Source organism: Oncorhynchus mykiss, chromosome 5 (assembly GCF_013265735.2).
Source record: "Oncorhynchus mykiss isolate Arlee chromosome 5, USDA_OmykA_1.1, whole genome shotgun sequence".
NCBI classification, from domain to species: domain Eukaryota; kingdom Metazoa; phylum Chordata; class Actinopteri; order Salmoniformes; family Salmonidae; genus Oncorhynchus; species Oncorhynchus mykiss.
In genome coordinates this window covers 44429704-44443535 of record NC_048569.1, presented here as the reverse complement: position 1 = coordinate 44443535, position 13832 = coordinate 44429704, and the positions used below count along the sequence as shown (strand labels likewise).

The window sequence follows — 13832 nt, the reverse complement described above, 5'->3', positions numbered from 1 at the left end:
GTGCTTTGGCAAAGTGGGTGGGGTTATATCCTTCCTGTTTGGCCCTGTCCGGGGGTGTCCTCGGAGTGGGCCACAGTGTCTCCTGACCCCTCCTGTCTCAGCCTCCAGTATTTATGCTGCAGTAGTTTATGTGTCGGGGGGCTAGGGTCAGTTTGTTATATCTGGAGTACTTCTCCTGTCCTATTCGGTGTCCTGTGTGAATCTAATTGTGCGTTCTCTAATTCTCTCCTTCTCTCTTTCTCTTTCTCGGAGGACCTGAGCCCTAGGACCATGCCCCAGGACTACCTGACATGATGACTCCTTGCTGTCCCCAGTCCACCTGGCTGTGCTGCTGCTCCAGTTTCAACTTCCACCTGACTGTGCTGCTGCTCCAGTTTCAACTATTCTGCCTTATTATTATTCGACCATGCTGGTCATTTATGAACATTTGAACATCTTGACCATGTTTTGTTATAATCTCCACCCGGCACAGCCAGAAGAGGACTGGCCACCCCACATAGCCTGGTTCCTCTCTAGGTTTCTTCCTAGGTTTTGGCCTTTCTAGGGAGTTTTTCCTAGCCACCGTGCTTCTTCACCTGCATTGCTTGCTGTTTGGGGTTTTAGGCTGGGTTTCTGTACAGCACTTTGAGATATCAGCTGATGTACGAAGGGCTATATAAAATAAATTTGATTGATTGATTGATTGACACTGTAAATTCTTTATGGGCCTAATAGGAAAGACGTCATTTAATGGTAAAAATGTATTAGGCTGATTGTCAAACAAATCACTTCAAAAAGTAGGCTACTCCAAAATAATTCCAATATCCAAACAGTGCAATGTGCACCAACTGATGAATTGAAAGAGACATCTGTTACAAAAGTGTAATGACATTCAGCGATTTTCATTTGGCCTACAACAGCGGTGTGTATTTATATATTTATTTTAATTTTTACATTTTTAATTTCACCTTTATTTAACCAGGTAGGCCAGTTGAGAACAAGTGCTCATTTACAACTGCGACCTGACCAAGATAAAGCAAAGCAGTGTGAACAGACAACACAGAGTTACAAATGGAGTAAACAAGTGAATAACACAGTAGAAAAAAAGAGAGTCTATATACACTGCTCAAAATAATAAAGGGAACACTAAAATAACACATCCTAGATCTGAATGAATGAAATATTCTTATGAAATACTTTTTTCTTTACATAGTTGAATGTGCTGACAACAAAATCACACAAAAATTATCAATGGAAATCAAATTTATCAACCCATGGAGGTCTGGATTTGGAGTCACACTCAAAATTAAAGTGGAAAACCACACTACAGGCTGATCCAACTTTGATGTAATGTCCTTAAAACAAGTCAAAATGAGGTTCAGTAGTGTGTGTGGCCTCTACGTGCCTGTATGACCTCCCTACAATGCCTGGGCATGCTCCTGATGAGGTGGCGGATGGTCTCCTGAGGGATCTCCTCCCAGATCTGGACTAAAGCATCCGCCAACTCCTGGACAGTCTGTGGTGCAACGTGGCGTTGGGGGATGGAGCGAGACATGATGTCCCAGATGTGCTCAATTGGATTCAGGTTTGGGAACGGGCGGGCCAGTCCATAGCATCAATGCCTTCCTCTTGCAGGAACTGCTGACACACTCCAGCCACATGAGGTCTAGCATTGTCTTGCATTAGGAGGAACCCAGGGCCAACCGCACCAGCATATGGTCTCACAAGGGGTCTGAGGATCTCATCTCGGTACCAAATGGCAGTCAGGCTACCTCTGGCGATCACATGGAGGGTTGTGCGGCCCCCGAAATAAATGTGTGTACATTGCGTGCAAAAGGCATGAGGAGGTAGGCGAATAATTACAATTTTGCAGATTAACACTGGAGTGATAAATTATCAGATGGTCATGTACAGGTAGAGATACTGGTGTGCAAAAGAGCAGAAAAGTAAATAAATATAAACAGTATGGGGATTGGGTGGGCTATTTACCGATAGACTATGTACAGCTGCAGCGATCGGTTAGCTGCTCAGATAGCAGATGTTTGAAGTTGGTGAGGGAGATAAAAGTCTCCAACTTCAGCGATTTTTGCAATTCGTTCCAGTCACAGGCAGCAGAGAACTGGAACGAAAGGCGGCCAAATGAGGTGTTGGCTTTAGGGATGATCAGTGAGATAAACCTGCTGGAGCGCGTGCTACGGGTTGGTGTTGCCATCGTGACCAGTGAACTGAGATAAGGCGGAGCTTTACCTAGCATGGACTTGTAGATGACCTGGAGCCAGTGGGTCAGGCGACGAATATGTAGCGATGGCCAGCCGACTAGAGCATACAGGTCGCGGTGGTGGGTGGTATAAGGTGCTTTAGTAACAAAACGGATGGCACTGTGATAAACTGCATCCAGTTTGCTGAGTAGACTATTGGAAGCTATTTTGTAGATGACATCGCCGAAGTCAAGGATCGGTAGGATAGTCAGTTTTACTAAGGTAAGTTTGGCGGCGTGAGTGAAGGAGGCTTTGTTGCGGAAAATAAAGCCAACTCTAGATTTGATTTTAGATTGGAGATGTTTGATATATGTCAAGGGAAGCCATGCTTTCCCCAACAATGTGAACAATAATAATAAATAAAACCATTTTAAATAATGTTTCATAATTTTTCTTCAATTCGCAAGTGGCTGAATCTATCTCAGCGGAGAAAGCATACAGTATGACAGAGCGAAACAGCGCCCCTCTGGCTCAGCATGTGTAACATTTCACTTTTTTTGGACAGACCCCACTAGATACATGAGCTACGGAGGGGCGCTGTTTCGCTCGATAGGATGCATTCTCCGGTGAGATTGATGCGTTCTGGTCAAATTATCAATATTTAGAGACACCTCCCCCCCAAGTTGGACTTTTGTTGCCTTTAGATGAGCTCATGTCTCTTTCAGGGGAGATTAACGACCCCTGGTGCTGAAGCATCAAGACCAGAATATAATTTTATTTCTTCATTTCAAACTATTACAAGTGTCTCAAAATGAGTACACACATTTATTTCAACTGTAGACACTTCAAACAGAACAATTAAGACAAAAACAAATGGGCATGAATTGAGAATTAATCAAGAGCTTCATCAGGAAAGTTATATTTATTATTAACAGATAGACGTATCCTTTCACGAAACAATACAATGTAAAACAATTAAAAAGGTGCATCCTCCTGACTCTTTTTACAGGTTTTGGTCATCCGACACAAATTTAGGTTCATACAAATTCTTCCATGTGAAGCAACCCAAGTGCTTTCTTGAAAACGAAAGACCTGGGAATTCAATCAAATCTCTCAATATTTATTTTAAGACGAATAAGTGAGCTCGTTAAATAAAGGCATAAAATCATTGTCACCCGCTGTGAATGTCAAGCCTGTGAGAATGTATTTATCTATAGGCTATACATCTCTGAAGAAATACTCTCAGTAGAAATCCATCAGGATTAACGTCAAAACAATTTGCCACGTTCAAATATCAGACCCTCTTTCCATATTAACATTCCATTTCAGATTGTCTTCATTTGCACTTTCATACAGGCCTTTTCCTACCCTTCCTTGTCCTGGTCTTATAGTGCTCTGTAGACACGGAGGCACTATCCTACCACTAAACTTAATTTGGCTCATGTAGACTTGTGTCAAGCCACCGCCATTTCAGCTTCTAAGAAAGAATAGGCAAATGAGTGATGTAGCTAACAATGGTTAATATTAAATAAGCATTTTTGGAGCAAGGCTTTTTCGTTTTCCCAACAAAAGTTGTGTGAAATTCATTCTATAATTGTATCACTGGATAACTTAATTATGGAACAGAAGTGTAATACATCTATTCTAAAATATATTATTTGCACAATGTTAGCCCATACTCAAAACAAAAGGACACTGTACCCATATTTTCTCTCAGGGCCATATAATCTTCGTCATACATGTTACTGTAGCTTCATTCTCAAACTGCGAACCAAAATACTGCCCAGTGTAAAAAAATATACTATATTTATTTTGACCCTTCAAACAAGACAAAATTGCACTGTTTTGTTTCTTGATGATGAAAAACCACATAAAAGCACATGCAGGCAGGATGAATAAAACTCGTGAAAAAGCAGAGCACCATAATGATTCTGTGGAGCTTGAGAAATAATGAATGTCTAACAGTGTCCGTGTCCCTCCTTTGTTGTTGTCATTGGCTCGCTAAATAAGCATCACTAACACCGGTTTTCATTTATTGATTGACCATCTGTCTGAGTGTATTGTCACGTAGCCAGGTTACATGACTTGAGCTTCAGTGTCCACATTCCCTTCACTGTCATGCTGTTTTCCTCCTGTCCACAAGGTGGCTCTAGTAAGACACAGGGAAATCTTGTTCCAGTCTTCCTCCAGCCTCCTTCAAGAAATCAGCAATGCCACAGCTGTCAGTCAGTCAACATGAGGCACATGATTTTAGACCAAAACACAGAGGAGCAGTCAATACAAGTATTTCTGCTGGCCATTTTAACTGTCGTCTTCACAGTGCTTGCACTTCTTCAAGTAACGGCAGGTGTCTTAGGTGTGTTTTGTTATGCCCTTTTTGGCACAACAAAAGGGAGGATATATTGGGGTGTTTTTCCTCTATAGTGAGTCAGTACTGTTATGTCATCACTGTTCATAACAGAAGATCTCTGTTTTGTTGTTGTTCCCCCTCACTGTCTCTGACTGTCATACTGTCATGCCCTCCTCCCGTAGTCTAGATTCCTGTGTGATTCCCCTTATGTCTTTTTGGCAATGGACCGCTGGGGTTTCTGCTTACGCAAGTGTGCTTCAATCTCGTGTCGGAAGAAGAGCATGCCCAGCTGGCCGTGTGAGGCTTCGTTCATGGCCTTGGACTGCATGCACATCCTGTACTGCTCCGGGGGCAGCTCGTCAGCACAGCGCTTCTCGTGCCACAGGTGGAAGAGGCCCCGCGATGGGGACCGGACCACCAGCAGGTTGCTGTGCAGGTACTTCCTGTAAAGGTGAACATCCTCACCACCCCAACCTTTGATGTCCACGTCAAAACCACCTGGAAGGAGGGACAACATGAACTCATAAACTCACTTTAATCAAGCTGCTGAATAGCCACCACTAGTCAGCTACCTGCTCCCCCCTCCCCCTGCTACTTCCCCGTGGACATTCTTTCTCCTGCTGCCCCCTCCATTCTACTCCCCCTATTGACATTCCGCCCCCTCCAACAGACTTTACTCTGCCCCCACCCCAACGACATTCATCACTGTTGCAGTTGTAAATATGTATATTGTAACTTCTTTTTTGTTGTTTATTTCACTCAATGATCATTCTCCCACACCCCCTCAACAGTCTTTACTCTGCTTCCACCAGAACGGAAATGTATCTACAGTTGTTATTATTATATTAGGGCTATTTCTATTTCTATTGTTGTTTTCCTATTACCATTTTCATTATTTTACTTCACTTAGTCCTGCATGTTGAAGCCCTTTAGTCTAAGAATTTCACTGTAACCTGCAATCACGCCTACAACCCTGTACATGTGAGCATTAAACACTCTGAATCTATATACACTGAGTCTACAAAATATTAAGGACACCTTCCTAATATTGAGTCCCCCCCCCCTCTCCCAGAACAGCCTTCATTCGTCGGGGCGTGGACCCTACAAGGTGTTGAAAGCGTTTTACAGGGATGCTAGACCATGTTGACTCCAACACTTTTGGAAAGTTGGCTGGATGTCCTTTGGGTGGTGGACCTTTCTTGATACACATGGGAAACGGTTGAGCGTGGAAAAACCCAGCCGCATTCCAGTTCTGAACAAACCGTTGCGCCCGGCACCTACTACCATACTTCATTCAAAGGAACTTCAAACTCTTGTCTTGCCCATTCATCATCCGAATGGCACACACACACAATCCATGTCTCCGTCGTCTCAAGGCTTTAAACACCCTTCTTTAACCCGTCTCCTCCACTTCATCTACGCTGATGTGACTTCAACAAGTGACTTCCATCAGGGATCGCAGCCTTCACCTGGATTCACCTGGTCGGTCTATGTCATGGAAAGAGCAGGTGTTCTTAATGTTTTGTACACGCAGTGTATTATGTTCTAGCAGTTTTTTTCTACATGCATAATGCATGGAGTCTGATGATATGACAGCAGTGGAGTGACGAAATATTGCGATAGAACCTCAGGACATGCCCCAACGTGACTTTCAGAGGAAGTAAGACGCTGACGTCAGTTCTTTCCAACCAACTGGACTACATCCTCTTCATACCCTAGGTGACACGGGTAATCATGTTTTGCTTATTGATGCACGAGTGCGGTTTTTCTCCCCCCACCTCTCTCTCTTTCTTTCTTTTTAAGATGACTGCAGACTGCTCAGTGCTGAGGGGCTAAACAATGAACCGAACCAGGAAGCTGGGAAATTGTGCATTTGTCTGTGCACCAGGGCCTAAAAATGTCCCCTCTGTTTGAAGTCACCCTGTCTTTTCTCTTCACCTCACTGTGAGAAGCACATTGTTTGTGTTGTTTTTCTCTCTCTCTCTCTCTCTCTCTCTCTCTCTCTCTCTCTCTCTCTCTCTCTCTCTCTCTCTCTCTCTCTCTCTCTCTCTCTCTCTCTCTCTCTCTCTCTCTCTCTCTCTCTCTCTCTCTCTCTCTCTCTCTCTCTCTCTCTCTCTCTCTCTCTCTCTCTCTCTCTCTCTCTCTCTCTCTCTCTCTCTCTCTCTCTCTCTCTCTCTCTCTCTCTCTCTCTGTGCCTCTCTCTACCTCTCTGTCCGTGCCTCTCTCTACCTCCCTTCATCTCTCTCTACTTTGGGTGAAAATCTCATCACAGATAAATTCATTATTCATCACCATTCGCATCACATCTAAATCTCAAATCACTCGCCCTAGAGTTGCAAGGAGTATTTGATGTATTATAGGGTCACACTGTGGTGCGATGTGTCTCTCTCCTGAGAGTTTAAGGTCAGACAGATGCTGTACCTCTGTCTCCCTCCACAGTAATATTAAATGTTCTGCCAGTGGCAAATGAAATTACAATGACGAAACAGTAAAATCTCTGTCTATCTCTGTGTGTGTGTGTGTATTTCTGGCCTAGACACGTGTGCCCTACGAGCCCTGGTCAAAAGTTGTGCACCATATACGGAATAGGGTGCCATTTGGGACGCAGACACTGTCCAGAAACGACCCTTATTTACAGCATAGTTTATAGCCTGTGACTTCATCGAATGGCCTCGACTGAGGTGGAAAAATGCATTGAGGCAAAACCTGTCCTGAGAGCCAATATGCCTGAGTCCATAATAATATCGCAGATTTTGGTTTGGATATGACAATTTACCAGCGATGAGCACGATAACATGATATTTACCTATGTTGATGAAATCTGATCTGTACTGGCATGTCATTCCGAAGCCAAAGTCTCTCCATAATCCTGTGTCCTTTTTAATCACCTATTCAAAATAGCAACAACAAAAAAAGAACAGGCAAATCTTTAAGGTAAGAAAATGTGCTGTTGCACATCTTTCTGAGGACATCTGCGAAAGCAGGTTTCTTACCAGCTGCTGTTCAACTGGCGGGATGTGGTCATGATTGCCGTAGATCAGGGTTGGGTTATACTGGCTGAACAGAACAGGATAGAAGACCTTCTTACCTGAGGAAGAAATAAATACATGAAAATGTAACCAAACAAATCTAAGATTTCCAAAGTATTAATTACCAATGGATAATACAAAACAACATCTCAACAGTTATTTCATTCAAATCTCAGCTTTGTTAGAAAACCAAGAGGCACAGCGGCCTACGCCGAACATAGCACTGATGTGGATTTGTTCCGTGTACTGTAGTACCAGGTTGAGCATTGAGACGGCAGGTGTTCAGGAAGTCGGCGGTAAAGTAGATGTCGACGTCACAGAAGAAGAGGAGGACGTTTCCTCCCTTCCACGCCCTGGCGCCCACATCCAGGCCACGCCCCCTGGAGAACTCCTCATTCAGCTGGAGCAGGGAGAAGTTCTTAAAGTTGATCTCCCTGCAGAGAGAGAAGAAGAAGACTTTATTGTCCTTTATACACAAATGTCCAACAGAAATGTGTCTTCTGCTTTAACCCAACCTCTCCGAAAGAAACTCAAATGCAAACAGGTTGAGGTTGGAGCAGAGAGAGAGAGAGAGAGAGGGGAGAGGGGAAGAGAGAATTTGACAGAATTGGAGATGAAATCGGAGTTGATTCAGAGACAGAACCCAACGGATACTAGACAGAGGGAGACAGTGTGGCAAAAGAAATGGACCAAAAATGAATTAGCATCATTGGTTTAAAGTTCATTTAGTAGATGGAGTGGGACAGGCTTAATTCATCCGTGTCTAATGGGTCTTATGAGCGCAGAGGGCCCAACTGAGTACGAATACAGACACTGCATACAATATACACAGCTCTGTCTTTGTACTGTACCATTAAACTACAACAAATACACACCACACACACACACACACACACACACACACACACACACACACACACACACACACACACACACACACACACACACACACACACACACACACACACTATGTGTATGCTGTAGCGAACCTAATTTCCCCTTTGACAACAGCAGAACTAATAAGATCAGGTCTGTAAAGTGGCTACATGATGGCTGGGTCCCAAATGGCACCTACAGTATGCCCTACGTAGTTAATGTGCTATTTACTCTGTCAACGTGACAAATGTGTTTTGTGACATCACTGCCTCCTTTAGGCATTATTATCATCCACCCACGGTAAACAACCACTGATTGATGTGCCGTTATCAGTGTGGGATTAGGCCCTTGTGGATAGAGTGGCACGTTGTGGGCTCAACTCAAATACAAGCCTGCTACCGTACAGAGACAGAGAGACAGACATAGACAGAGAGACAGACATAGACAGAGAGACAGACAGAGACACAGACAGAGAGACAGACATAGACAGACAGAGACAGAGAGACAGACAGACAGACAGACGACTGCTATGGGAGTTCAAAGACGCACACACACACACACACACACATACACAGCAGGATCCATCGGAATAAATTATACATCCATTCCTAACCTTGGGCCTTGCACTAGGGGGAAATAGCAAGAAAACATTGCAATTAATTGTTTGAGATGTGAACACTATAAAGCTGTTAATACATTATTAATGAACGCTCTCACATGATCACATATTCATGCCCAAAATGGATCATAAATTCAACTTTCCAGTTAAAAAGAGAACATAATTACTCATCTGTGACATAAATGATGATGCACTGTGGTGTATTTTATTCACAGGTCTGGTAGCAGAAGATAACCGGATAATATTTCCAGGGACAACCCATAGATTCAACTGTAGCCCACCAGCAGACCAAAGAACATGAGGAACATAATCCGTTTTTATTATTTTTTATTATTGAGTTATTATTCAAATATAATATTGAAACTTGACACATGAGCCTTTTATTACGGGGTTCATAGTTCTGAATGGTGGCTATAAGATGACAATGGTTGCAGCCTGATCTCTAGCTTTGCACTGCAGGGTTAGACGTTACTCCAAGGTAGTTATACGGCGGGAGGCGACGTGACAGTTGTAGTACAGGTGCCGTATCTTAATTTGATCATAATGGAAATGCAAACTTGTAGTGTATTGAAGGTTTAAAAATGCTTCAAATTTCCACTTAAAACTATGAGACTGGATTCGATTTATTGGGATACCCATTAGCTCGACGCCAATGGCGACAGCTAGTCTTACTTGGGCCCGACAGTTTGTCATAATGAATTTGCCCTAATGAAAAATGTATCAACCCCTACAACAACAAAAAAATAACATTCATTATAATCCACATAATAATTCACATTTCCTGTAGCTGCTGGATTCTTTTCCTGCTGTGAGAAACTGGGTCAAATCAAGATACGGCATCTGTAGTTCAGCCTGACACTATAGCCTGTAGGCTATTCCCAGTACGGAGTCCTTCTCCTCGTCTCTTATTATCTCTCTATCAGCATCTAGCCAAACTGAACTAGAGGGAAGGGCTCCTTCTCTCCTTCCTGGGGGCTCTGGAATAGATCAACTGTGTATTTGATTTCAGATTAATCTGTATGGAGACCGACTTATGTCTGCTGTCAGAAAGAAAACAGATTTAGGACCAGTGTACATGAGCTTAATCCTGCGTAGACACACACAGATACACCCACGTTTTGGCTGGTGTGGCCAGAACAGAACTCCCCCCCGTGTTGGTTGGTGTGCCCAGGCATACGGACAGACAGACTGGCAGACAAATACAGACAGACAGAAACACAGACACCCACAGGTACACCCACAAACGCAAAAATGCACACATGCATGCCTACCACATACACATACTAAAACTCATACTTAGTGCAGAATGTATGCTTGTAAATGTTGCCACTAGAATTCCCAGCCAGCTGTTGTTTATTGAAGGTGCACAAAATCTTTTAAGTCTCCAGAAATTCTTAGGACATTAAAACATTGCTTGCCAAGCCCCGTGGGAGTTTGTTCCCGCATTTGATAAATACCTTTTAAACCACACATTATATTAAAAAAAACATTAAATATGTATGTGGGCCAGAGTAATTAAAAGCAGGCAAACATGATTGAATTCAAATCACTTTAGTAGTGGGTAGGAGTGGGATTCGTTTAGGATTCAGGCTGCTTGTTGGAGTGTTTTCACTGTGATTCAAGCAGCACCAAGCCTCAGGCCAAAACACACTCTGGATATTTCCTTTTGTGATCCTGGTTTGGTATGTCCGTCTGGTGCTGGTCTGGGAAACCCCCCCCCCCCCCCCCACCCCTCTCTCTCTCTCTCTCCCTCTACATCCTTCTATCCATTTTCCAGCCATCCTCAGTACTGCCATGTCAAACAAGCACAGGAAGGAGCTCCTGTCTGTCTGTCTGCCCTGTCCTGTCTTCTGCCTCCAGGGAGAGGAAATCTTCAACTAGGAGTTCAAGACCCCTCTCTGTCTACTGTTAACACCCTGAGGAGTCTCACTTCCTGTGTGTGTGCGCGCGTGTGTGTGTGTGCGTGTGTGTGTGTGTGAGTGTGTGTGCGTATGTATGTCTGAGGGAGAGCACTCACCGCCCATTTGTCTGACAGCCGGGGTCTCTAGTGTTTTGGAGGACCCTGGAGAGTTAGGATTCAGTAAAATGTTTTGAAGAAACATCATCAGCACTGGTCATAAAAAATGTAGACGTGTGTAGACGCAGGCCTGAAGTGGTTTTTAAGTGTGTGTGTGTGTCTGTGTGTGTGTGTGTGTGAGAAAGACAGAGTATAATGAGAGGCAGATTTAAATGTACTTTACGTGGATGAACATCAACATCAGCTTCCAGTTTCCTGAAAAGCCAAAATATTGCGTCATCCATATGAAATCCTACACTACCCTGTGATTAAGTTTTTAGTTTTTGAAAGGACGCAGTGCTTTGTCTGTCTCCCTGAGGAGCTGGTCCCTCTGTGGAGATGTAGGAATGGTGCATTAGCATTTACTGTGCGCTGTTAGCTGTTGGGCTGGTGTTTATGCTCGGAGGACATCTGTGGTTCACAGGCACTCAGCTATCACCCTGGGCTCAAAACGCTCTCCTCTTCCGCTCTCTTCTTTTCTCTGCCGTGTCTTTTCTTCGATGCATCTCTTCTCCTCTCCTCTCCTCGCTCCCTCATGGACACTCATTTATTCATGTCTATCGATTCCCCCCACTCTTCAAACAGCTCGGTGTGTCTCTGTCCATCTCAAACCGGAGTGACGGACAGTTAGCGGGGGAAGCGTGTTCGACATGATAATCGTGTCTCGTTGTCTGGTACAGCTCACTAACATAGAGCATAAGGAATTGAACTCGATTTCAACCTGCTCTGTCGCTCTACTCTGATGATGTGATTTAACTGACTTGGATACAGAGCTTGCCCCTATGATTATGAACACAAATCGTCTTTGGGTAGGGAAGGACGACTTTGATTTAGTCAGGGCAGAAGCAGCAGCAGCAGCAAATGATCCACCCGGTGCCTGCTGTTGGAAACAGACATTGACATCACACAAATCAATAACCATTCAGACCAATTCAACAGAAAAAAAAGGAACAGGGTGAGATTGGAGTTTGGATGTTGTTATCTTTCCCTCTAGGAGATCCGTGCTCGATTACAGTGCCTGATCCAGAGTCCGATGAAGTGTTACGTAACCATGGCGATTGACAACAGAGAGCTGTTTATAAGGTGACAAGAGGACAGACCGCGATTGACACAGTAGATATGTTTGGCATCGTGTGAGCTCCATCCTGAACTGTAGCAGACCGAGTTTCAAATAGTGTTACTTTGAAAGAGCTTGATTGAGTCTGCCTGGGGAGCACTTTGCAAGCTCACAAAACACAGCTAAATCATTCGAAAGTACACACAATTACTATTTGAACCCAGGTCTGATGTGAGCTCAATCGTGGGACTGTTATGGCTGCGAAGATACCCGCTATCAGAGCAATTGTGATACAAAAAGCCTAGCAAGAACGAGGGACTGTAGTGCTCAGTTGCCTGTGAACTAGGTGAGCGAGACTGTGCAGATAGCAGGTGTCAACATACGTCTTGTCACACGCAGGCGGTGTCTATGGTATTTTCTGGGAACAAAGCAAACACATCCTCCAAGGACCAACACAGCTCTTTCCCTTGCACAGTGAGACAACACATTAGCAGCGGAGGTCACTGTCTCAGAGACAATGCACAAGGACACCGTCTTGCCTTTCCCCCTTTAACTATTCACTCCGTCACAGGCCATTCGCAGAGACATGAGAGCTGTTGAGAATGAGATATCTTTGAGCGAAAGACCTTGGCTCTCATCAGATTTCTCTTTCCAGACAATACTGTCTGCCTCGTTGTCATTGAGAGCAAGAAAGCGAGAGAGAGAGAGAGAGAGAGAGAGAGAGAGAGAGAGAGAGAGAGAGAGAGAGAGAGAGAGAGAGAGAGAGAGAGAGAGAGAGAGGGAGAAAGAAAGCTGTAGTGTGACATCTGAAACCGGCTCAAAGCCTAGCATGAGGTGTGCAACTCTTTCTCTCCTTCTTTCTCTTTCTACCCCTGCAAACCATCCGGCCATTGGTGGGCACAGCGTCTCCATGGCAACCTACCAGATAATCAGCACAGTACCAGAGTACCACGTGAACTCATTTCACCCACAAGGCGATCTCAAATTGACCCTGGACCTGTAATTGTATCTGCGGGCAATACACTAATTTCACTGTGACCGCTGTCATCCCTGATCCCAGGCCTGTAATATCCGACACTGGCAGAGGTCACTGAGTGCCTCTGGGTGGCCACACTCCTACATTATTCATCAGACGGGGCTGAGGTTTCTGAGTTGCTAAAAAGAGAGACAGGGAGTGTGTGTGTGCGTGGGGGGGGGGGGGGGGGGGGGGTGGTACAGTGGGGTCCATAATTATAGGCACCCTAGCAAAAAATACAGTATAAAATAAATAATACAAATACTGAGCTATATTGTATGCTCACATATTTTTAAGTATATTATTTGATATTAATACAATTGTTCAGAGAAAGACATTTTGTTTAATACAAAACATCTGAAAAAGATAGGTTTCAAAATGTTGGACACCCCTGTTTTCAATACTCTAGCACTGTCCCCTTACCAAGAACCATTACAAATTAGCCAACAACCTGGTTGCCTTTCCCAGGAAGCTGACATTTGGCCACAAGTGGATCTTCCAGCAAGACAATAACCCCAGGCACACATCAAAATCCACAAATAAATGGTTAATCTAAATCCCATCTCAGTCTCCGGATTTGAACCTCATTGAAAACCTGTGGTTTGAATTGAACAGGGCAGTTCATAAGAGCATCAAGGGTATCAAGGATCTGG

The 13832-nt window shown here is 44.1% G+C and overlaps 1 protein-coding gene across 5 annotated transcripts in view; it reads right to left on the bottom strand.

The window, feature by feature from the left end:
* Window positions 1-2932: 2932 nt before the first annotated feature.
* The window catches only part of LOC110523911 (chondroitin sulfate N-acetylgalactosaminyltransferase 1), a 35367-nt gene continuing 24467 nt past the window's right edge, over window positions 2933-13832 (bottom strand). For 4 of the 5 annotated variants that reach the window (XM_021603056.2, XM_021603054.2, XM_021603053.2 and 1 more), the window contains 4 exons: window positions 7812-7990; window positions 7521-7615; window positions 7334-7415; window positions 2933-5025 (listed from right to left, as the gene is read on the bottom strand). In XM_021603056.2, coding sequence (XP_021458731.1) covers window positions 4733-5025; window positions 7334-7415; window positions 7521-7615; window positions 7812-7990 — 649 coding nt within the window. In that variant the 3' untranslated portion in view covers window positions 2933-4732. The other variant, XM_036977632.1, reaches the window with a different exon arrangement.